Consider the following 25,803-nt stretch of genomic DNA (forward strand, 5'->3'; position numbering starts at 1 on the left):
GTCACTGGTCAAGGTATCCATCATGGCGTCTGCCTGTGCGTTGCATTGGGTACCTGATTCGTTGTATAACACAGCCGTTTCAGCTATCGTAGCTTCATATCCAAGGGGCAGAAGGGATTTAAAGGTTCTACCAGAAAATGTGCAGTTTGATATTTATTATAAGGTAAGGCATATTTTGGTAAATATATAATATAAAATGGCAGCCTACATTCGGTTTCGTATACCTGAATTTCCTGGTATCAGGTGTCAGTTTAAGTCAACTCTTTCGTCAACAACAGCCAGTTTGTAAACTACATATGCAGATGCTATCCGATTCATCAGATATAAACCACATGTCTCTTAATTCAGTCAGTCTAAGGACCTTCACAGCCCCTGTTTACCAAGATCACAGTTTAAGAGAGATAGACAGTGAATGAGTGAGACTCAACTGGTTACTTATAGTTTCATGGTAATAACATGAATACAATTATGACCAATGTTCTAACACCAACAGATACCTTATTACTGTATCTATACAATAATTATGGTATGTTTTGATTGATACAGAGATGCGAACCACTCCGATTTTGGCAGAGTTACTCGATTTTCAAATACAAAATCTGCTCTCCGATTTCTGTTAAAAAAAATTATTTTGCAGTATTCAATTTCGTAAGTAATCGGTGATTTATTTGAGTGAACACTGGTTCAAGCATTCAGAAGCTTAGCGTGTGGATCCTTTGGGTGTTGATTGTGTATATTGCGTGTTATTGACAATGAAGTTTCACAAAGTTTTTCCAAATGCATATCATAGTCCGTATGAAAGTGAAACAAAATGGCAGAGTCAACCACGCACGCTCACCCCCAACTTTCACCTTTGGTGCTAATGGCTGGGTTTCAGCCAGTCATGACTCCGTTTTCCTTAGATTCAGAGTTGGCATCTCTGTTGATATAGTTGTGTGTCACTCTTAGTTTTTGCATGTATGTATCATAATTTAGTAAATTTACAACTTCTATTTTCCAGCTCTACAGTAAGGGAAGGCTGTGTCAGTTGGGAATGGAATTTAGTGATTTAGATACATTTGCCAAAGTTTTAAAGGTCAATGACAAAAGGTTTGTATTACTATTTTCTTATTTGTAAGGGGTGAAACAGTTTATCGCGGTATTAGTAGAACTGTGGTATTTTACCTTTGGATTGGTAATACCTTAATGCAAAAATTTGGTATTTTCGGTTTTTGTACCATTATTTTATTAACCTTTTTAAAGCTTTTCTAAAATGTCAAAATATCGAATCATTTTGTCAAAATATATGCATTTCTTTCTGCTCATAAGTTCTCATATACCGAACCGAAACAGACCAAACTGAAGGCCTTGTACTGCAATATATACCATACCGTGGTAAGAGCATACTGTTTCACTCCTAATATTTGTATAAATTATGCTTCAATCTACAGTGGTTCTGTTGTCCTTATGTGCTGCAGAAATTACAATTAAGAAATGCTTTTCATATCACAGATTGCTTCACAGTACTTAAAAGTACTTCAGATGAACCAAACATTGCAAATCATAATTGATTGATAATGATATAGCAAGTAAAAAACATGTGTCTTTCAAATTCTTAGATCTATGTTTTAGCAATGATGGGACTGGTATGTTTTAGTTGTAACCAGTATTTTCATTTACTGTTGACCCACCTGACCAGCAAGTAAAAGTGCCACGAAAGTACTGTCGAAAAAAGGAAAAACCCTGTTTTTTCGCATTTATATCTACAATTTATGTAGTTAATATGTGAAAGAGTGAAATACCTGTTAAATTTAGTTCGACCTAACTACAGTCTCAGTGGTAGGGACATAGAAAACGTAGAAAAAGGACTTTACTGAAGAGAGATTAGTGCAGAAATGAGCAATATGTCCCCCCACCCCCCAAGTCCAAAGTGACTTATTTGGAACTGACCATGGCTTTATGCCAATAAGTGGGTGATGATATTGTATTACAAAGGACACTTTTAAATGCCCATTTTGAAATTAAACTTAGCTTCATAATAAACAATAGCTGACATTAATTTTTTAATTTTACTGAAACTATGAAGGATGTAGCTACCATGGTGTCTCACTATCACTGTAATAAGAAACAAGTGAGGTCGTCTCAAAAGAACAGGACGGGTGTCGAAGACGGTGGTTGGGGTCAGGCTGGGGGACAGAGATATCACCTGAGATAAGACAATCTTTTAGGGGAATTAAACTGGGGAAGCAAACAGCATGTCATAACAATTTACAAATAATATCCAGTCCTGTCGATCTTTCGGGTGATCATGCCACCTATATATTTTGAGACATTTTATACGTTGGCAGATTTAAGCTTTTCTATGGGTATAATACTCCTTTACATATCTCAACATAAACCTTTTGAAAGAAAGACACGTAAGATGTTATTCAATCGATGAGACATATTCAACCCACATGAAAAAGCATAAAATGTCATTGAGATAACCCTTTGTGCCTGTTGGCAGCACATGCATTTCATGCCAGGTGAGTCGACGATCCGTCGTCATACTTGGCTGAGCGACCTAATTCCCATCTATAGTCTGATCTATTGTTTTCAGCAGCTATTCATACTTTTTTAAGTTTTGCCCGATTTTACGAGTAAACATGCTTTTCTGGATATCCTATTATGCATCTCACTGAACACCCAGTTAGGCTGATGTGGATTTTTTCGACATGTGCTATTTGCAATTGTGTAAATTTTAAGGGTACAGATTAACAGCCTTAAAACAGTTAATTTTTAAACTTATCCTATCTCACGACTTGCTCCAGGCCTACCTTGTCCCCATGCTGTGCATGCCTTCCTGCCTTAGCCATGCTCACTATTCTGTGACAGCACGTGGCATGCGCAGTCCTCACCCACGTGATCACCTTACATACTCATTCTCTTTCTTGTCGCTCGACAGAGTGTATGTGGAATTTTTTCGTCTGAGAATTGCTCAACATGGATAAGCCTGTTCAGGCCAGAAAACGAAAGTTTTCAGCTGCAGCAGTTCGCCTACACAGCTTCCAGTTGTTTTTCTGGGACAGGTGGCGACCTCATCTTCAAGCCAACAACCCTCAGGAGTTGATTCTGTTACCCAGGGAACTGCGCCTCGACCCTTCAAGCGCTGGTGGCCCAACGACAGTTCTGTTGGTATGGAATGTTTGTGCCGGGCATCTCTTTGGTGCCCTTCAGTCCCTTTGGTGCCCTTCAGTCGACCCATTTTTCAGACGATAATTTACCCGCTATCTCGACCAAGTGTGGACCTGTTTGCCAATCGGTTCAACTCCCAACTGCCGAGATTCGTGTCTCCAATACCGGATCCACTAGCTTGGGATCACGACGCCTTAGCCATTCCCTGGCAGGGTCTCAACGCGTATGCATTTCCGCCCCCGGCTCTGCTTCACAAGGTCATTCAGAAAATTCTGTTAACCAACAAAGTGCAACTGCTTTTGGTAGCGCCCTTCTGGCCGGCAAGAAGCTGGTTCGTCGGACTAAAAAGTCAAGTCTGTCGAAGCAGTATTCCTCTTCCCGTGCGGGACGACCTACTAGTTCATCCGCGACTGGTGTATCACGAGTCAGCACAGACGTTCAATCTTCATGTATGGCACATTTGCAGAAATCACTAATGGCAAAAGGTTATTCTCACAGAGTGGCCTCAGCTATCACTGCAGCTCATCGCACGTCTACACGCTCTTTATATCACGATAAGTGGAAGAAATTTTAATGTCATTGTCGGGTCAGAGGGATCACTTCCCCTACTACTGCTTCGCCCCAGGTTGTTGAGGAATATTTACAACATTTGCGGGCTACAAGGAAACTCTAGGGTTCCACTTTAGCTACTTACTTGGCGGCTATTAATTTGGTCTAAGCTACGACTTTCTGTACGAAGGTTTCCACGGTACCGGAACTGCAGTACTTGCTTCGATCTTTTAAGCTAGCCGACCAATCCAGGAAATTTCGTCCACCAGCTTGGGACTTATCTTGGTCCTTCGCTACTTATTGTCCAAGTTTTATGAACCCTTACAGGACAAGGATTTTGAACAGGTTTTGTTCAAGACCTTTTTTCTGATTGCCTTGGCCACGGCGGCACGAGTATCAGAACTTTATGCTCTAGATGTCAATCGTGTCCGTTTTGAACAGGGTAGACAGAGCAAGGTATTTTTTTGATTGCGCTGGCATTTTGTCGCTAAAACCAGTTGCCGGGTCAACCTGATCGCCTTTTTACAATCCCACCTTTGTCTACTATTTTGGGTCCAGAAGATGTGAGGATCTGTCTCTCTGTCCAGCTAGAGTGCTTTGCATTTAAAGCATCGCAAGAGCGCCGCCACTTGCGTAAGTGACTGTTTATACCCTTGTCTACTGCTTCCAAGGCAGAAGTCTCTCGCACAATTCTCTCATATTGGCTACGATCTACAATTCTACGAGCCTACACTTTTGCCGGTTTGCCACCACCTACGGCAGTCAACCCTCATGAAACCAGGGCATTGGCTTCTACTATGGCGTTGCATAGTAGCTGCTTGTTAACTGCTATAATGGAGGGTTGTTTTTGGCGTTCTGACACTGTATTTTCGTCTCATTACCTCAGAGATGTGTCGGTGACGGATATTCAAGGCCTTCATCAGTTTGGACCACTCATCCTTGTCCAACAGTTGTCAGCAGCGCAACATCGCAGATACTGAACTTCCTTGTGCTACGATGCTATATGGATACCCATTAGTGCAGATGATCACCAGTCGCGATCGTTTCTGCTTGTGTACAATCTGAATAAATCTGAAACGTATTTTCTGTTTTGCGTCTTTGATTCTTCCGGGATTTAGATTTCTCCTCCCATTTTGTTTTGAGACTCTGGAGAGTCGCCACCTCACTTACTGTCCTCTGCTCCACGGAGTAATTACCTCAGTGAAGTGAGTCATTCCCGAAGTGTTACACTTCGTAGCGTTCATGCTCCTAAGTACGTATACACATCTATATGATCTTACTGTGGTAAGTAGTGGCAGTCAGAAGATGTTGTTGTGGTACTGAACGTTAAAATTGTGAGTTTTCCGATTCAATTACCCTTTCACCCTCCATGTGGGTGTGTCTGTGGGGGTTGTTTCGAAGCAGGGGCTGGCCCAATACTAGTCGTTAGACTTTTATTACGGGGGTACCTTGGAAATCGTGGCGATGCGACTGATTACACTCGCTAAGCTGCGTCCTTTCACTTTCGTGAAGGTAGTGATTGAACACCACATTGCTCGGGAATCCCGGTCCCTGGGAGCGCTTGTCCTTAGTAAGTCAATGGGTTCGAACTAACCCTCGCACGTAGTAACTTTGGTAGTTATTGGCCTGCCTTGTTGTTGCTTCCTACGTTTTTTTCGGCATAACGCTTAGCTGTTATCGCTTGAACTTCGGGTAATCTATGACCCACCTTCCTACCGTTGGATAAGTGCAAGTCGTGAGATAGGATAAGTATTAAAATTTCCAAATTTTTAAACTTATCCTATCTCACGCGATAAAGTCCCACCCTACCTCCCCACTACTTAGATTACTACCGTTCTGGTTTTGTCCTTTTATGGCTCCAAGATCGAGAATGAGTATGTAAGGTGATCACGTGGGTGAGGACTGCGCATGCCACGTGCTGTCACGGACTAGTGAGCATGGCTAAGGCATGCACAGCACAGGGACAGGGACAAGGTAGGCCTGGAGTAAAGTTTAATTCGTTTCCACTCATGGTCGAATGAAGAGAGAGAGGTGCAAGTCGTGAGATAGGATAAGTATATAAATATACAATTTATAGTTAAAATTTCCAATTTTCTATTTCCGACAGTACTTAAAAAAGCACTGGTTTTGTCATAATAGTGATTTGTTTTGCTAAACCACTTATTTATCTAATCAATCCAACATCATACTTGGGTCCCCTTTCTGATTTTGTTCCCCAATATGAAGACATAGGTTAGGCACCCATTTCAGTTCAAACATATGTTAACAAAGCTTACCAAGACAATTCTTTGTAATCATTTACACCTTCACAGTACTAAGGGTTGAGAACCCCTTTCTGTTCCTCTTGGTTACATTTAGGTTAGGCTTAGGACTACATGTTTGTTTTAAGTTTTAATATAAGTTATGTTAAGAACATTCACCCTTAATTTTGAACACTTCTGAGTCTTTAGATTAGTATTTATTCTTCATCATTCATGATAAGGTACATGATGTCCGCTACATGGGGTAGTCAGGTGTGTAGCAACAATGTTGGAGGATTTTCATTTTACAGCATGGTAATGAACATTAACAATGAACAGTTGTAGTAGCAGATCACCAGTTAGCCAGTCAGCCATTAACCCTGACAAATAGATACTTCTGTCTTGATCTGTCAGTCATCATATATAGCATGTATAGTGCTGGAGCGATTGATCAAATGATCAGTCAATTGATTGATCTCACTTGCATCGGTGATCATCAGTGGGCTCAAGAGACTATTTGATATTCGTAAATTATAAAGCATCGAATTATACTTTAGAAAGTATGTTTCTATTTTTGTGTTTGTTAATTCAAGACATATACAATTGTTTCCTGACTCTTAAATCTGCTATGTAAACATACTTGTGTGCGTGTCTCAACAGGAAGTATCCTCGTGTCTGTTTTGTTTGCACAATGTTATGATTGTGTACCGTTATTGCCCACATAAGTTCTGTGGTGGGGTTTACGATTACAATTATTATTGATCAATTACTAACCTTGATGATCAATCTGCATATTGTGAGCGATAACCAGCTCTAGTATGAATGCAGATTGACCTTGGTACTTGACATTAGTCAGTGATTTATGCTTAGTGGCCTTGTAATGTGTCTGAGTGGGGTACTCATGCTTCACTGTGGCATTGTATCTCAGTGGGCTAGCACTATAAACCAGCTTAAGTCTGGGCTAGTACAAGCAGCCGCACATACACATACACACGCATGCACGTCGTCATATTAGCGAAATATTCTCAAGCACGACTTTAAACCCAATTTCACCTCACCTTGTAAGACAGTCATACTGACTGTCACAGCAGGTCATTGTATGCTATTCCGATGAGGTAAATCGCTAATTTAATCAATGTAAATACATAATAGCATTGGTTCTTTCATTCTCTTGCAACAGGGGTTACTTGTCATATCTTGGTAGGAAGATATGACAAGTAACCTCTGTGGGAAGAGAATGTGGTACTTTAGCAACCAGGGAACTTGGTGGAGACTAATGACTTTAGGACATTTTCGTGATTTTGTTAACTTTCAATTTGACATTTTGTCAGTATCTCTTTGAAATTTGAAAACCATCTATAGGACATTTTGGATGTATGCTTATAAATTAACCTGTTAAACCCGGCTGCAACACATTAATATTACCAAGATTACATCATGTGTACAGATGTACACACAAGTGTTTCTTTGTTTGTGAATCAGTCCTCAGTCATTAAACACACTTGCCATCTATGAAGTCTTCTTTTGGTTATGAAGCCTGAGAATCTGCCTTAGAAAGACAACTGTGTCTCCAGTGCACATGACTTTAAAGCTCTGTATGTTTCTGTGTTTTTTGCCCAAATGCATGAAAAGCCTGGTTTGATGGATGGCATTGAAAATTAAGATATTCAGGAGGCCAGCCTTACTGTGAAAGGAAAGACATTTTTCTGTTTTGATTGAGAATATAATTTTTGGTGTCCTTATCATACACCTCCAACATCAGCACCAGGAACGGTCCAAACCCCCTTTGAACCCCTTCAGGGGTGGAAATAACTTTAAAAGTGCTAGTGTACTCCGGAACAGTGACACATGCAAAATCACTTGCCCTGATAATTTTTCCACTATACCAGACGTTTTCTTGTTGACTTTTTTAAATAAACATCATAATTAACATTGGAAAGTCAACTGGACACTGGTACAGTGTGATATACAAATTTGCTTGCCCGACAGAAAAAAACACTGGACTCGGACGTCGGGCAATGGGTTATTTCCACCCCTGCCCTTGACCCTGGTGTATGTATGATCAGAAGTGAGAGATCTCCACAAACCAAATGATTGTGCCAGTTCACTGTATGTTTTCACCTTGTTTTACAGACACCTGCTACACCACTGTTTTCAAGCCTTGATGGATCATGGTTTACGGGCATCAGGAATCCTGGCTGATTCTTTTGTTGTCCGTGTGTCAGAAATAATGAAGAAAGATCAGTACACAAAAATAAGATATCTACAGCTTGGATTTAATTTAGGTAGGTTTGTTCATACTGTATATTTGCATCTGCCAAATGTCGAATGACAGCAGTCTGGTTCAGATCTACATGAAAGTTGTTGGCTACACGTTGAAGCCATTATTGTAGCAGTTGATTACTGTTTGTAGAAATATTAAGATGGGTGTTCAAATATCTGGTCACATCTTTACCAACTGACACCATCATTTCCTAAATATTTTAGGGAACAGATTCACCATTAATGTCACTGGCTGTTAACGGAATGAGGGGCCAGTTGTCTATGCGTTATCTCTTTAGATGTGCCACATGGTGCCAGAAAACTAAAATCATGGTTTAGATCTCGTAGTTCACCATGGTTATGTTCTGAGGTTTGCACCATGTACACACTTGTAGGTTTCACTGAAGTAGGAGATGACCAGGACCTACATCCCTTCAGTCTTTCAGTCAGTGACCCATGCTTGTCGTAAGAGGCGACTAACGGGATCGGGGTTCAGGCTCGCTGACCTGGTTGACACACGTCATCGCTTCCCAATTGCGCAGATCGATGATTACAGGATTGTCTGGTCCAGACTCGATTATTTACAGACCATCGCCATATAGCTGGAATATTGCTGAGTGCGGCGTAAAACTAAACTCACTCACTCTCTCTCAGACTCACTGACTTGGTTGACACACGTAATCATATCCCAATTGCTTTGATGCCTATGGTGTCTATCCATGGGTTGTCTAGGCCAGACTCGGTTATTTTTTTATGGCTACCAGATAGATGGACTATTGCTGAGTTTGGCGTTAAACAAAAACTTTCCTCCCACACCATTATGTCACTGAAATACTGTTCAAAGCAGCATTGAACCCAACTTACTTGTTTTAGTGTCATATCACATTAAAATAACTAACATGTTAAGATCAACTCTCTGTTGTTATTCTCTATTATTATTCAAGAGATGTTTCCTGCTTCCAGGTGGTTTTCTGAGTGATGCAGGCTGGTTTCAAGACAGTGAACGTGTGTACAAAGCTTGTGCCGAAGTGTGTCAGGCAGAGACGGATACTGGCAGTCTGTGTAGAGCTCTGGAATGCAGTGTCAGGTGTGTTAAAACAAAATACACGTTTCTTAGTTATGTATTGGGCGGTGGGGTAGCCTAGTGGTTAAAGTGCTCGTTTGTCATGCTGAAGGTCTGGGTTTGATTCCGCACATGGGTACAATGTGTGACGCCCAGTTTACAGTTTAGGTGTCCCCTGATGTAATATTGCTGGAATATTGCTAAAGCGGCGTAAAACTAAACTCACTCACTCACTTATTTATGTATGCTAGATGAATGGAAAACTGTTAACTTGGAGAAATTTCAGAAACTAAAAATTGACACTGATCAATAACTCACCCATGAAGATCCGGGCTAGAATCGGTCTTCAGTAACCCATGCTTTTCATCATAGGGAACTAATGGAATTGGGTGGTCAGGCCGCTGACTTGGTTGACTCATTGTAGATAGATACTCATGTTGTTGATCACTGGATTGTCTGGTCCAGATTCAATTTTTTATAGCAATATAAGTAACAAACAAACAAATGGTCAATTAATTTTAAAGTTACACTTATTTGATGCTTGAAAAATGTTGTAGAATTCTGAGCACATATGCTCAAGACACCTGTGGCACCGTTTGTTGTAAGCAATGCTATTTTTGTAAGCAATACTATTTTGTGCAAGTCGTCCTTGAACATGTTAAACTTGCGTAATGTGCTACTGTAAATGTGTGTATATACTTTCTCTCATGATAATCATATGTACATTGCAAGTCATTGAGATAATAAATACTTAACCAATAACCACTTCAGTTTCTAAGCACTTATCAGTCACAAGTCTGCAATGAAAACTAGTGCAAGAAATATGTTTCTTAAACTCGTCTTTTGACATTTATCACAATTTTGTGTTTCAAATGAAAACATCATGCAACAGCCTTCTATATAATCAAGGTCACATTCGTACATTCCAAGTGACAAATGACCAAGGAATGAACGGTCGACCAGGAAGTGATGCACTGCTATATTATGAATGGCCAGGGCCATAAAACGGGTACCCGGTGGAAAAAGTCATATGACTATAACCTTCTAGCGCCTAACAGGCAGCTTGGGTTATCCGGGGTAATAATGTGCTGTGCCTTAATTGTTAGCGCTATGAGCATACCTAGAGGTGAATGTGAAGCTCGACCCCTGAATTGAAAGTTGCTCAGCTCAGAAGAACAATGGCAGTAAATACTAAGTCTGTGGTGTTATCTTATATTTTCTGGTGTTACAGATTACTGCATGTACAGAATGCCAACTGTAAGTACAGAGAGGCAGACCAGACCTGCAGGGAAGCATTCCGACTGATGGAGATTCTAGCCCAGCATGGGATAACAGTCAGCAAGTCAGCTCTCTACACAGAATGCTGTGCTTTGCTGTTTGCAGAAAGTCAGTACGATGAGGTCAGTACTCGGTTTGCTTTGAGCGAGTGATTTTATGCTACTTTCTGCATTTCATTTCAAGAAATATCTTGGTTGGGAATTCTAGAAATGGCTTGCACACATTGTATCGGTGTTGGATATGGAACCAGGGTATTCAGGATCAAGGTACATTATTACCACAAGGCTTCTTTACTACCACTTGTGAAGATCCAGGTTAGAATTGGTCTGCAGTAACCCACGCTTGTTGTTAGAGGCGACTAACGGGATCGGGTGGTCAGGCTCGCTGACTTGGTTGTCTGGTCCAGGCTCGATTATTTACAGACCGCCATCATATAGCTGGCATATTACTGAGTGGAGAGTTAAACAACAAACAAATCTAAACTTCGGTACTTCACCTTGCTTGCAACTGGAACCTATCAACAACTCTTTACTCTACAGAAGAATGCATGTATGATGATAAAAATTTGGTTGAAAGAGTCATGTTTGTTGTATCTCTGTAAAGTACTGGGACATCAATGATGGAACAATGTCACGCTTTCACTGTTACTATATCTAGGCTGATAATGGTTTATTATGGATGACAAAACTTCTGATCATTGTTGTCTTGTGTGTATCAGTATTGTATTTTTATTGCATATTTCATTTCCAGGCTTACAAGTATTGTACACTTGCTCTGCATGAACTGGCTCCCTCTTTGTCTCATAAGGTAAGAATACAAATCACATCAGTATTCTTTGATACAATAATATTAACTGACTGACATGTTGTTAATATTTTTCCAAGGCCTGTTTTTGCAGTGTCTATCCCAAAATAGCTCCGTTATATAGGAGATAATAAAAAAATATTAAAGTTATAATTACGTTTGCTGGCACAGAAATGGTATAATCATCCAAGTTCAGTGCATGGATTTTGATGAAGAACTCAGTATTTTTGTTTGTTAATTGAAATTGGTGTAGTTCAACAAATATATGTAACATGACAGGGTATCCCCAATGATAATTTCGAGTGACTTTTACAGGAAATATGAGGGTTCTGAAAGTAATGAAATGACGTAGTGTAATTTGCTTTTGAATATGATTTAATCACTTTACATATCTTGTCAAGAATTTGGTACGAGTATTTCTGAGTCATGTAAAACCATGCTGTGTCTCTTAGAGGTGATTCTTTGCAACATATTTCATGTTCTGATAAATGAAATATATACTACCAATCAAAAGTTTAGACTCACTTAAAACATTCACTATTTGTTATGTATGTATATAATATGGTTACAACGAAGATGAATTTCTCCACTAACTTGGGGGAAACACCTGCAAACCTTGTGCAGATTAATTGCACGAGGATTATGCATCAAACTGCTGAAAAGTATATGCAAGTATCGTGCATGTGAACAGCTGCGTTTTGGTGTAAAGTTTTGATAAGAATTCGCCATTTTTAACCGAGTTTCATCATTTATTGAATGCATGACAATAATCTTTTCAACGTTATGAATTTGTTTTACAATACATCAGTTCATTTATAAACAGCACCTTTAAACGGTATGGAATATTTTGCAAAATTTAGTTTAGAACAGTTGCGTGAAGTAAGTGGCTACATGTACACTATTGAGTGTAAACTTTTGATAGTTAGTATCTATGTCTCCCTGTTCGTGTACCAGGCTGTGGTGGATGTGTTGCGGCAGTGTTCCAAGGCGTGTGTCGTAAAGAGAGAGTTTGAAAAGGCAGAAGTGCTTATCAAACAAGCAGTTGCATATGCAAGGTAACTTGTACATTTTACTTTCCAATGAAATTTCTGATGTAATATAGTGAACCCACACAGTTAGCTTGATTCTGATGTAAAGAGATTATTAGTATATTACATTAGCCTCAGGGGTGGAAATAACCCATAGCTAATTTGTATATCACACTGTACTGGTGTCAAGTTGACTTTCCAATGTTAATTATGTTGTTTATTTAAAAATCAACAAGAAAACGGCTGGTACAGTGGAAAAATTATCAGGGCAAGTGATTTTACATGTGCCACTGTACCGGAGTACACTAGCAATTTTAAAGTTATTTCCACCCCTGAGCCTGTGTGTTACATTAGCCTGTGAGTTCTTATATTTCCTCTGTGAAGGCAAGGTTAACCCACGATGGCAGAGTGGGTTAGATTACTTTGACTTTGGGTGCTTGCAAATCCCTTATGGGATTCCGCCCCATGAAGTTCAAGTATTTCAAGTATTAAATTCCTTGAGTGGCGTTAAAAGTTGATGTGATGAACAAAGGGGGTAGTTGTATGGATATTACAACATCTTTATTAAAATATATGCAATATTTTGGTGTAGATTGCTTGCTTGAAAATGGTGTTGGCATCTTCACTAAAATGTTGCATATGTTATAATGATCCAGTTGTGCATCCATAGAACTAAAAAAAACCTTGTTTATTTTGACTTTGTTAGTGTACCAGTTATTACATTTGACAACGTTCAAAAGGCAGTGTGTTTCAGCAGTGCCACACTTTTTAGTATGTCATTCCGACATCGTCACAGTAATATTTGAAACATGTCAGCATTAGCATGCGGATGACGTAAGTGCTCATAATTGTCCCGAACAATGTGTATCGCCCAATGGTTTGTCCAGTAGAGACTGTTCCTTAGTATGCAAACTTTAGAAGTGTTTTTCCAAAAGTCTGGTGTATCATCAAATTTTTATTTTCATTTTCCAGGGAGCATTTTGGAAGCCATCACCCGAAGTATTCTGATGCTCTTCTGGACTATGGTTTCTATCTCCTCAATGTAGATTCTATACCTGGGTCTGTGTGTGTGTACCAGGTAAGCTCTGTTTGTTGTGTTGAATTTATGTCCAAAGTCAGTCTGAGACAGGCACACATATAAACCCGTGACATCCAGGTTAGAATTGATCTTCAGTAACCCATGCTTGTCGTGAGAGGCGACTAATGGAATCGGGTGGTCAGACTTGCTGACTTGGTTGACGCATGTCACTGTATCCCAATTGCATAGTTTGGTGCTCACGATGTTGATCGCTGGATTGTCTGATCCAGACTCAATTGTTTACTGATAGCAACTATATACAAGTGTAGCTGGAATATTGCTGAGTATCATTAAACAAACAAACAAACAAGGTGCATCGGTCTTGACAGCAGTTTGTATGTTTATATCTCTAGGAAGGTTTCCTCTACATTTCTTGTAATGTAAAATCACAAGGATTAGGACCCCTCACTATTAAACATGTATCTGCCATGCCCCCCCGATTGTAGTAGCAATGGTTCCTGGGGGTCATGTTCTTACCCCAATTCCCAAAGGCTGTCATGCTTGTCTGCTTGCCCATCAGGAATGCAATCTCAGAGTAATCAATACAATACTGGTAGTAGCAGTATTTCCGGACAACTTTATCAGCCTGATGTATTTCTCCTGTTAGATTGCCCTCGACATCCGACAGGCTGTGTTTGGAGGTAACAATCTGTATGTGGCCATTGCCCATGAGGACCTAGCATATGCATCGTATGTGGAGCAGTACAGTTCGGGCAGATTCCAGAAGGCCAAGTGAGTATAACTGCAATAAATGTTTACCATTACCATTGCCATTACCGGGAATAGACAAATGTAAATTTAACCTATGTCACCCTGAGCCTTTCACCTTTCTGGTTCTATTCCTAGTGGAATCTGTTGCCAGTTTATTAAAACACTTCACTCAAACACATCCCAGCTGTCACCTTGGCAACCATTGTTTTACTGGTAACACAGCATGTGCTTGGGTATGTGGAGCCTTTGTCTACATGGCTTGCTTTATCAATCATCCAATCATACTCTGATGTGCGTTTAGCTTTCATGCCATGACTAAATAATAGTAAATATATACTCTCCAGTGTGTTCTGTGGCAACTTTAATTGTGCAGTTTTCCTTTTTGCAGGGATCATGCTGAAAAGGCGATAGAGATTTTGTGCAATATTCTTCCAGTAGATCACTTATTACTTTCCTCTTCGAAAAGAGTCAAAGGTGAGTATTTTGAAATCAGTATTATTTCCACAGAACTGGCAAAACAAGTAATGGCCTTTCTTACACCAATGTGTGATGTGCTTTGTCTCAACCGAAAGTGCCCCTGTGGTATAGTGGGTATAGTATTTGCATGTAGAGCTTGGTTCAGTCCCATGTGGACGGTGGGGTAGCCTAGTGGTTAAGGCGTTAGCTCATCACCCTGAAGACCCGGGTACGATTCCCCACATGGGCACATTATGTGAAGCCCATTTCAGGTGTCCCGTGCCCAGATATTGCTGGAATATTGCTAAAAGTGTAAAACCAAACTCACTCACTCTAGATGTCTCTATTGGCAGTATAAAATAAGTGTAAAGTCTGAAAAATATATGTTCCTCTTACATTATTTCAGGGTGGATTTGAGAAATAATAAATCTTGTTCCATTGTCTATAGTTAAAGACTATCATTGTCGTCCTTCATATTGAATTAATTATCATGCTTGGTTTTGCTTTCTTAGCATTGAGGTATGGGACTTCTATTTGTGTACACATATACCTTCAAATAGGCATGAGCTGTGTTAGATGCCCACAAAATATCATATATTTGTAATGTCTTATTAGGACGGAATAGAATGATACTAAATAGCTGCAGCAATACATATTTCCCCGAAACAGTGAACACTCAAGTTGTGTGAAGCCATGCTGATACACTGGAGAGATGCTTCAGCCAGCTTTAACATTACCATAATTTCAGCATGTTAGAAACAGAAAGTGACTGTAAATTTGGTATCTGGTTGCTTCTTTGATAAGGAAACAAGACTGCTTGTTCTGAATACTTGTGACAAGAGAAGCCATGTATGACAATCTTTCTTTGTTGATAGTTTTCTGATCTTGAAGGGGAAGAATGAACAGAGTGGTAAAAAAGTCAGAGAAAATCTACAGTTATCAGTGTGGGTGTTAGTTCATATTAATATCACTGATTTCTCCAGTGTAGAATCAAAATGGTTTTTGGTTTTTGTTGTTTAACGCTGCACTCAGCAATATTCCAGCTATATGGCTGTGTTCTGTAAATATTTGAGTCTGGATCAGTCAATTCAGTGATCAACAGCATGAGCATCAATCTATGCAAGTGGGATGTAATGACTTGTGTCAACCAAGGTGGCAAGCATGATCATAAGATCCCGTTAGTCGCCTCTTACAAGGCATGGGATGCTGAAGACCAATTCTTACCCGGATCTTCTTGGGCCACATATACAGCTGCAACAAATTCCTTTATGAGGTGAAAATGATAATGATATATGTCACAAATACTGGGGTACTGTATGTTGTAGGCTAGGAAAAGAATAGACTGGGTTGTGACTTGGGGCTTTTTATAGTCTTGTATAGCCTGGTATGTTTGATTGTCAGCTCTGATCCTGGAGGAGATAGCCATTGACAGCCACAACAAGAAGATGGAGGACCAGCTACTGCATGAAGCCCAGGACCTTCACCTTCAGTCCCTAGAACTGGCCAAAAAGGCCTTCGGGGAGAACAATGTTCAGACAGCCAAACACTATGGCAACCTAGGCAGACTGTATCAGTCCATGCACAGATACAAGGTGAGTTGATGCATATATTTGTGCAAGTGACCTGTGCGTGTTGTCAGCAGCAACTTAATGGATTGTATGCTCATTGGTTCATCATAATATGTGACTATGTGTCCCAGTCCACCCAGCTGTTAATGTGTACCTCGTAATGGGAAAGCCACATTTACTAGTGGCCTAGTGGCTGCAAGAGTTGTATGATTCCCAGGGAGTTGAGATTGATAATACAATGTGCTGTTTGAGATTGTTATCTAATGATAGAGGGGAAAGCAACTTGTAAAGGGCCTTACAGTGATCTGGAAGTAGTTCAAATAGGGCGCTGTAGAAATGTGGCATATAATGATAATAAATAATAATAATCTGACAATGTGGGTTTTTGTTCATATCAATATCACTGATTTCTCCAGTGTAGACTCAAATGATTTTTGGTTTTTGTTGTTTAACGCTGCACTCAGCAATATTCCAGCTATATGGCTGTGTTCTGTAAATAATTGAGTCTGGATCAGTCAATTCAGTGATCAACAGCATGAGCATCAATCTATGCAAGTGGGATGTAATGACTTGTGTCAACCAAGGTGGCAAGCATAAGATCCCGTTAGTCGCTTCTTACAAGGCGACAAGCCTCACCAAGCATGGGTTGCTGAAGACCAATTTTTACCCGGAACTTCATGGGTTCTCAACTGTGTGCAGACTGCCTTTATACAGCTGAAGTGTGTGCAGCTAAAACAACTCTGATGAACAATACACATATATCATGAGGATTCAGTGGCAGAGCATTACAAACTGTTTGTTTTTGGAAGCTGCCTGAAATGAGGATCGGCTACAATATTTGGCATAGTTAATTGTGATATCAGAGCAACCTCCTTGGCTTGTCTCTTTTGTACATTACAAGTAATTGGTAAGCTAGTAAAGTTAGCTATTTTGTCGTGTGTGTTTTGCAAGTGATCAATATTTGTTGATGTTGCGGTGTTGCAGGAAGCGGAAGAGATGCACCTGAAGGCGATAGAGATCAAAGAACGACTGCTGGGGCCTGAGGACTATGAAGTGGCTCTATCTGTCGGACATCTTGCCTCATTGTACAACTACGATATGGAGAAATTTGATGAGGCAGAAAAACTTTATCTACGTTCAATAGCAATAGGTAGGCACTGTTTGATAAAAACGACACAACTGTGTATGATTATTGTTACTGTGAATTTGTAAGTTTACATTGATTTATTCATTTAACCCTGAGTATGATTTATTCATTTAACCTGTGAGTAATGTCTCCACTGAGTCACAGGAAGGGACTCAACCCCAGAAAGTACCCGAATTGAAGTACTTTACTGTGAAAGTGTAATCCCAAACATAACATGCCTTACATTTTGACCACTTTCTTAAAGGCATTGTGTATTCATAGCTTTCTGCCATGGGAGCCATTAACAATTTACCCTTGTCAGAGAGGTACAGCAAGTATGTGATCTTGCTACCAGTTGTCCGACTTCAATTCTTGTAGACGCCACTGTGGCTGAGCAGGTTATATGGCTGACTTTGTGCTGGCAATTTGGTGCCTTACACTGACAGTGTGAGTTTGGATCCCATAAGAAGTACTGGAATCTGTACTCAACTGAGAAAGTGTAATCTCAAATATAACATGCGTTAAACTGAAGTGTTGTTTACACTGGTGTTTAACCAAGGTCACTGAGAGTCTAATGGACACCGATATTGTTCCACTGACATTTAATTTCAAGGTCACCACGACACTTTGACCACTTTTCAAACTCTTGTTAGCGTGATATCTCATGAACTGTTGTACCCAATGTCTTGAAATTTGGTGACAGCCTACATTAGGGGATTATGCAGACATCAGTCGATTTGGGTGACCTTGACCTTATTTTCAAGGTCACCACGACACTGACCACTTTTCAAACTGTTGATAACGTGATATCTCATGCACTGTTGTACCCAGTGTCTTTGAATTTGGTGACAGCCTACATTGGGGGATTACGCAGACACCAGTTTATTTTGGTGACCTTGACCTTATTGTCAAGGTCACCACGACACTTTGCACACTTTTAACTCTTGTTAACACGGCATCTCATGGACTGTTGTACCCAATGTCTTAAAATTTGGTGACAGTTTACATTGGGGTATTCCTAAACACCAGTTTATTTGGGTGACCTTGACTTTATCTTTAAGGTCACCACGATACTTTGACTGCTTTTTAAAGGCGATATCTCATAAAACATTGCACCCAATGTTTTCAAGTATGTTCACAGCCTACATTGGGTAATTATGCAGACACCAGTCATTTCAGGCATCTTGTATGTGACCAAAAATTAAAAGTAGGAAATATAGATATTCAATCTTTTAGCGGCGGGGGACATTGCCATATCAGTGGCAAACACTTGTCTTTTTTATGTCTGCAGTGATTTGATCAGGATGTGCCTATATATACTCATTTGTGTGTCCTTTAGCATTATTTCTGTTTTAGGTTTTACATTTGTGGAGTGAAATATTCCTTAGTAATCATGCCCATTCAGTATTTGGGTATTGTAATCACAGTCCAGAGTGTTTTCAGTTAACTAAATGTTTTGTATGCTTGTAGGTCAGAAATTATTTGGCGAGGGCTACAGTGGTTTGGAATACGACTACCGTGGGCTGCTGCGCCTGTACCACAATGTAGGCAAACAACAGCTGGCTTTACATTATAGTAACATCCTACAGCGATGGAACCACATACGAGACTCACACAACATGGAGGAAGTGAAACCTCTGGACTACACTGTCACACAGTCTATACACCAGATTATCGATGCCTACTTCTGATGTGACGTGTAGTTGATGTTTTCTGTCAGTCACTGCCAGGACTCAAACAATGTTAGTTACAGGAATCATTGAGCTGGCAGCATGTTTCTGTGATATACAGGATGGTGAGCCAAGATTTGTTTCTGAAGCCTCACCCACACTGCTCATAGCAAAGTGGGAGACCTTGTGATAGAAACCGTACAGAGGATCAGAAAGCTGGGGAGTGATTTCTTTGCAGACTGTCAGTTGGAATTGAGTGGATAAAGGATCCCTGTAGCTATGAATTCTGTATTGGTAATGGTTGGTTGTGGTGGTAGCTGCAGTTTATCAGTGGGACACAAGGTGGCAGGACCTCTTTATCAACCTCGTCAGTGATGCTGTGTGTTGTAGAGCTCACGAACCGTGATTCTAGTTACAACGAATGGAAGTCATGAGGGTGCGACATCACAATGTTGACACTGCTGGAATTACAGGATCTAAAACTATCTTGTTACTGGGAACATACATTGTGATATGACACATGTATTTATTGACTGTAGTGTTCCGTGTTACATATATTATCACAGAACTAATGAAGATGAAGCTCAAGGGGAGATAACTCAAGACACCGAGGTATAGACGATGGAGACAACCTTATCTGAAATATATGGGCATTGATATATGTTCAATTTCACACTGTACTTGCAGCTATGTGTGTTTGTGTGGAAGCTGTTAGAAAGACAATTTTGATATGTTCACACTCTGAGCATATTTCAGCTATATTTTCTAATGGTGGACAGTCATGGACAATGTATAAAAATCATAATATGATGTTCATTTACAGAAGACAGGAGTTAAGAAATGTGCTACAACATGTTACTTGAATCATGTACATTACGATCACAAATAATCAAATATTGCCAATGAATGGACTGCATGAATCTTGCAGTCATACATTATCTTAATGTAATGTTCCCTGTATTTTCTCTTGTCTATGCTTTTTATTTATAATTTATTCTTTGTTTTATGTTACTTATGATTTGTCATGCAATCTGCCCAATGTTTTGTGCTGAGGTTTTGACAACATCAAAACTGCTGAGTAGTCAAGAATGTGGGTGTAAGAACGGCTGCAGGGCATGCATAGTAGTGCTGTAGTCTTTGTTGATTATCATATTTTCCATTGTTTATACCATAATGTCCAAACACATCAATCATTTCACCATGTCGGCACTTTCATTCATCATGGTCATGTTCCTGTATTGTTCCGTTGTCCTGACTGTATGTTCAGTTGATATTGCATTTGAGTCACAGCAGCATTGATTAAATTAAAATGTTTAGAACAGCATCTGGGCATGCTGTGTTAAGTCAGTTCTTAGGATAGTACATGCATCAGAGCCAATATTCATATTTTAATGACTGTAGTTGTTTCTTGATAAATGCTGAGGAACCTTGAACCATGTGGATTTGCCTATCATCTTTGGGTCAATGGTCATCAAAGGCATTGCAATTCGTATCCTTATGATCATGAATTGCAGTTACCAGCTGATTAGGCTTGTTGGCTTGACAGTACAATACCATTGATTATCAGTTTCACAAACATAACCATGGTAACTGTACAAGACATACATCACCATGATGGCTTTCTCCCAGGTGAACCTGATGTGATATAAATTAAACGCTGTTCATAGGGGTGTTAAACCAATCTCACACACTGAAACTGTGTCAGTAACCCGTTCAGAAGCAGTGGGGTGGCCTAGTGGTTAAAGTGTTAGCTTGCCACAAAAGTCATAGGTTTGATTCACACATGGGTACAGAGCGCAGCCTATTTCCAGGTGTCCCCTGTTCAAATACTGCTCATCACACCATTAAATTAAACTATTGGATACTTCTGAATAAGATTCCTCATGTGCTCCCAGGCTTCTCCATCAGTTTTCCTGAGAGCCCCTCTTGTAAATGAACTCACACAAGATTAAAACCATGTTTGTTTTACAGACTGAAAACTGACCCAGTCTGCTTCCAAATGATGTATGTTTTGTTTGTCCTTGGAATGTTACAAGTTGAAGCAAGAAACTGTTTGTTGAAACAACACGCTAAAATAAAGTTGTCCCCAAGTCATGCAGTTAATTCTTATGTTGTACTTATTATCCAAATGGAATTTCATGATGACGTCATTAGTTTTCCACTCAGAAACTACTGAATATGTAAATGACAGCATTTGACAAGGATGTTTTGAACCATATTTATTGAAGATATGTAGCTTCTACAAAGTGTTTTCTTCAAGATAATCCACAATATTCTGTGGCAACTGCAGGTACTTCCATCAGTACTGATGGCAGATGCTTATTTAAGAACTTCCTGAAAGATTAAAACTCCATTACCTGTTGTAAAACACTAGACAATGTCAGAAGGCTACGGTTTTGATCCAGTAACTGAAAAATCTTCTGAACATCTCAGAAGTGGCAAATCTTTACCATGCAACATCTGCCACAGGCTTTCAGTAATCTTGGCTACAAAATGCTGGCTAAAAAGATCGATAATCCGAAATATTGTCAGTAGGAAGTATCATCAATGATTGTCATCAATATGTATATTGTGTCATCGATATTATCATACATAAACTATTGCAAAGAAATATAGAAAGAAACATTTACCGACACAATACACCAAGCTACATTTTTATTCTGGACTGCTAAATTAAGTTCAGAACACTGTTTTGTTCATAATAAGTCACCACTCACCAGTGATGTGAAGTATGGTGATTTCTTTCAGACATTTTTTTTCAAAGTTATTTCTATGATATTTATAGATAATCAATCAATATTTAGTTAACGATTGTCAATCTCTCTGATCTATGTCGATGGACAGCCCTAGTCTTCTCTCCACGTTCCTTTGACTATGATAGTTTCTAATTGATCGGCCATCTTGTTTACTGGTTTGCTCTCCTAAAGGGAGGTAATTATCAACGAAAAAACTTCCTTCAACCTATGTTGATTATTTTAGGGTTTGCTCAAAGTTTGCCAACTGTGTAGAACTTAATTGACTTCCATGAGTTGGACACAGCCTCATTCTATTACTTGACTTGGACTAGATACAGACCACAATTACAGCTCGTATCAACTGTAGATGCTATGTATTCACTGGTGATGGAGGTGAGTTGTGAATACATACAAATCTGTGAAGTAGTGACAATGATGTTTCAGTCCAATCATCTGTACAATACAGATTGTGATGGCAATGCCACAGGTAACCAGGTCTAGGTCAAGTCTAAGGTCAAGTCACCTTGGTGAGTGGGTTCATTGTCTGTGTGACGAGTTGACTTCTCATCCTGCAAAATGTGATCTGTCATATAGATTTATTTGTCTTTGAAAATAACAATGCATCTGAATAGAGAGATTGTAAAATGTGCCATTGAATTCAACTCCATGGTAACTGTCAACATGGGAATTTCACCAGTTGCTTCAGAAGGTTATAATGCAAATTTCCTGTTCATGTTACATAAGACAAGAGGGGATTTCAGTGTTCAAAATAATAAGTGGTTTGAGATCCTTTGGTATTTGAATTGAGGGACCACTAAATCTCGAAAACTCACATCAGGATTACCACAATGCTCCCTTGATTTTCAAACATCGAAGGTTTAGCTGTTACTTAACATGCATGGTGCTACCAAATTGATGGCTGGCATCGGCAAACCATTATAATGATTCCTGTGATGTGTTCAGTCAGTTTCTTAAAAACATGCCATGGGAGAACAATATGCAGAAGCTTTGGTTGCAGAGAGTATTTTATTGATGTTCACCGCCTTGACATGTCTACCAACATATCTTAAATGAATTTTTATTCCCCAAAATTTGTCATAGTTTATACGCTTAACCAGAATTTCTGCATGGCTTGAATTGAAGAATGATGAGTTTTATTTCATAATTTAAAAAATTCATTGTACATAAGATATGTTTGTCAGAGGAGAATGGAACAAATTGCATTGTTCTTTCTGTGGGTTTGTGGTTTTAAAGTGGAATATCATCTCAGGGCAACAACTGACATATCATCTGAAAGAATTAGTAAGTTTGTTCAATGACAAGAGTCTTGGTGTTTGTATGGCTTCCAGTACAGAGCTTACAGTGGCAACTTGTAAAGTAAAGTTGCAGTGCTTCCCAAGTGTTTTGTATCATGTATTATCTTCTCTAGTTTAATACCCTCTGTCATAAGATGAAAAACAGCCAAATGAATTCCTCATATAAAGGTTTTTTTTATGTTTAATTGCATGTGAAAAAAGCAAATAGAACTTATCCAGTGCTGATTGTCATGTGTTGTGTATTTTTCCTTGATTTTCCATCTTAAACCTACTGTTTGTGTTCTTATGTGATGTGTTACTGATTCAGTGCCATTGAATCTTAAGGCAACTAGCCTCTACACATAGTATCAGCTAATATAATCAGTCCCTACTAGTTTCATGATCCTGTTGACCTTCATTTGTTGAAGATTGTTGAGTGCTGTTACGATACACATTATCATTATATTATCTCCTGTTCTCAGAATACATGATGTGTATGAAACAGGAAACTTGTCACATAGAACTAAATATGAATAAAAGATCTGACAAGAACAGTATGTGAAATGAGTTAATTGGACAAGTTTAGCCTTGAGATATATACAAGCCATCAGAAAACCTGTACTTTGCCTTGTAACTGCCCTCAGAGTATGCTCGAATTTGAGTGAACACATGTCATCATACATAAACATGCCATTGTACTGCAAGATTTCCACTGTGCAGCTGCATAAGAGAATTGATCCTGTGTCAATGTGGATGTGATCATAAACACCTGTTGTCAGAGATAACTGTAACTTGTAGCATTGGGATGAGGGTTATGCCACAGGTCCTAGTGTCTGCGAGCATTAAAGATTAAAAATATAATTTTTATAGATGACCATTGACTCTGAAATGCATCACAGTGCAACACATCATGACATGGTCATTATATATTGTAGTGTGAAGCATTTCGAGTCAGGGGGTCATTTCAATTTTTTATATATTTTTAAATCTTTAATCCTCGCAAAGACCTGTGGGATATACAGTTTTATGCATCCTGTGTTAGGTTTTATCCATCGGGCCGGTGGTGAGGTGGATAAAACCTAACGAGGGACTCATAAAAGCCTGTATACCCTGAGATGATAATGCTACAATGAATTTTTCTTACTGAATGTTTGAATCTCTCATTATGTAAATATATAACATTAAAACAAACTGAAATTCAATCATATATTTTACTAACATGGTACTGACTAGTCGATCCAAACCATTGGTTCACGGTGCCCTGACTGCCGTGGATGCATGCTTTTTCCATGGGGTGGGGTATAAATGGTTTATTCTCCTTCACAAAGATTTATACCCCGCTTGGGCGGTGTACAGCCATGCACGGGGCATACATGGTAATTTGTTCAAGGTCATGTGAACCAATCAGGGATGAACATTCTTACATGAGGTAGGATAAAGGTGCTTGCCATAAGTGTAAAGGCAGTTCAGACACATGTTGTCAGAGGTTACAGGTGCTTGCCATGCGTGTCAGGGCAGTTCAGACACAAGTTGTCAGAGGTTACAGGTGCTTGCCATGAGTGTAAGGGCAGTTCAGACACAAGTTGTCAGAGGTTGAAGGTGCTTGCCATGAGTGTAAGGGCAGTTCAGACACAAGTTGTCAGAGGTTGAAGGTGCTTGCCATGAGTGTAAGGGCAGTTCAGACACAAGTTGTCAGAGGTTACAGGTGCTTGCCATGAGTGTAAGGGCAGTTCATGAGTGTAAGGGCAGTTCAAGTTGTCAGAGGTTGAAGGTGCTTGCCATGAGTGTAAAGGCTGTTCAGACACAAGTTGTCAGAGGTTACAGGTGCTTGCCATGAGTGTAAAGGCTGTTCAGACACAAGTTGTCAGAGGTTGAAGGTGCTTGCCATGAGTGTAAGGGCAGCCTGTGTTTAGACACCTTTGATTTAAGGTTCATAAAGGGATGAGAGAAAGCCTGCAAATTATATTGAAAAATGGCAAAGCTGGGAATAAAGTTGGTCACATGTTCTGGAGAATAAGTTCTCACTGTAATATTACTATATATATTGTACATTGTAGTATGAACAGGCACTTGTGATCACAGCAAACGTTGGACAAGACATGCAGAACTGACAACACAGGTTCTGAACAGCCCAGAACTGTGCCATTGTCTCAGCTGAGTCGGGGCATTGGGTGGCCAAGTCTTTTAAGATGTCAAAAGTTGTTCTGCAGAGTTGCAACCTTCAAGCATGTCAGTTCACATGACTTCCTATCAGCTACCAGACAACTGGTTTGTCTGACTGTTTTCTTTGACGAATCACATCAAAACTACAGGACACACAGCTTTCTTATGCAGCCATTTTGTTTTCACTGAGTAGACAGGCAAGCATGCTATCTGCCAAAGCTGAGATCTTGTTCTCCTATCCTGAGCATTGATATTAGTGAAATGCCATGTGTAACAAGTTACAGAAGTGGAATGTTCACTGTTGCCCTTTCTGTAATAAAAGCGTCATGGAATTACATAGTGTTTTGTTGATATGAAATCAGCCTTTGCATGAATATGTCACTTATGACAAAGAATGCACAAGAGTGAGTAAGGCTTTACATTGCTTTAAGTAATATTCCAGCAATGTCATGGTGGGGGAACACCTTAAATGGACCAATGCAGGAGAAATTTAGATATGATCACTTCAAGTAATTATAGTTTGATTACATTTAGATATATGATATTCTTGAACTTCAAACAGTTTACACGAGTCATTATTCCAGTTGTGTCCGGCAAATTAGGCAAACAGGTGGTTGATAGCAT

The 25,803-nt window shown here is 39.5% G+C and overlaps 1 protein-coding gene across 5 annotated transcripts; it reads left to right on the forward strand.

The window, feature by feature from the left end:
- On the forward strand, positions 1-25,514 carry LOC124290341 (amyloid protein-binding protein 2-like). Of its 5 annotated transcripts, XM_046727050.1 has the most exons (15): positions 1-163; positions 1,001-1,089; positions 8,076-8,227; positions 9,168-9,291; positions 10,499-10,667; positions 11,296-11,352; positions 12,304-12,404; positions 13,350-13,455; positions 14,063-14,187; positions 14,540-14,640; positions 16,024-16,214; positions 17,175-17,340; positions 18,787-24,509; positions 24,788-24,833; positions 24,887-25,514. In XM_046727050.1, exons 1-13 carry the CDS (start codon positions 23-25, stop codon positions 19,005-19,007), a joined length of 1,743 nt encoding a protein of 580 aa, XP_046583006.1. In that variant the 5' UTR covers positions 1-22; the 3' UTR covers positions 19,008-24,509; positions 24,788-24,833; positions 24,887-25,514. The 5 variants fall into 5 exon arrangements, with proteins under 5 accessions (XP_046583006.1, XP_046583005.1, XP_046583004.1 ...); XM_046727049.1 differs by having other exon boundaries at positions 18,787-24,562; positions 24,788-25,514; XM_046727048.1 differs by having other exon boundaries at positions 18,787-24,555; positions 24,781-25,514.
- Positions 25,515-25,803: the final 289 nt, after the last annotated feature.

Source organism: Haliotis rubra, unplaced genomic scaffold (assembly GCF_003918875.1).
Source record: "Haliotis rubra isolate DU_JTF1 unplaced genomic scaffold, ASM391887v1 Scf462, whole genome shotgun sequence".
NCBI classification, from domain to species: domain Eukaryota; kingdom Metazoa; phylum Mollusca; class Gastropoda; order Lepetellida; family Haliotidae; genus Haliotis; species Haliotis rubra.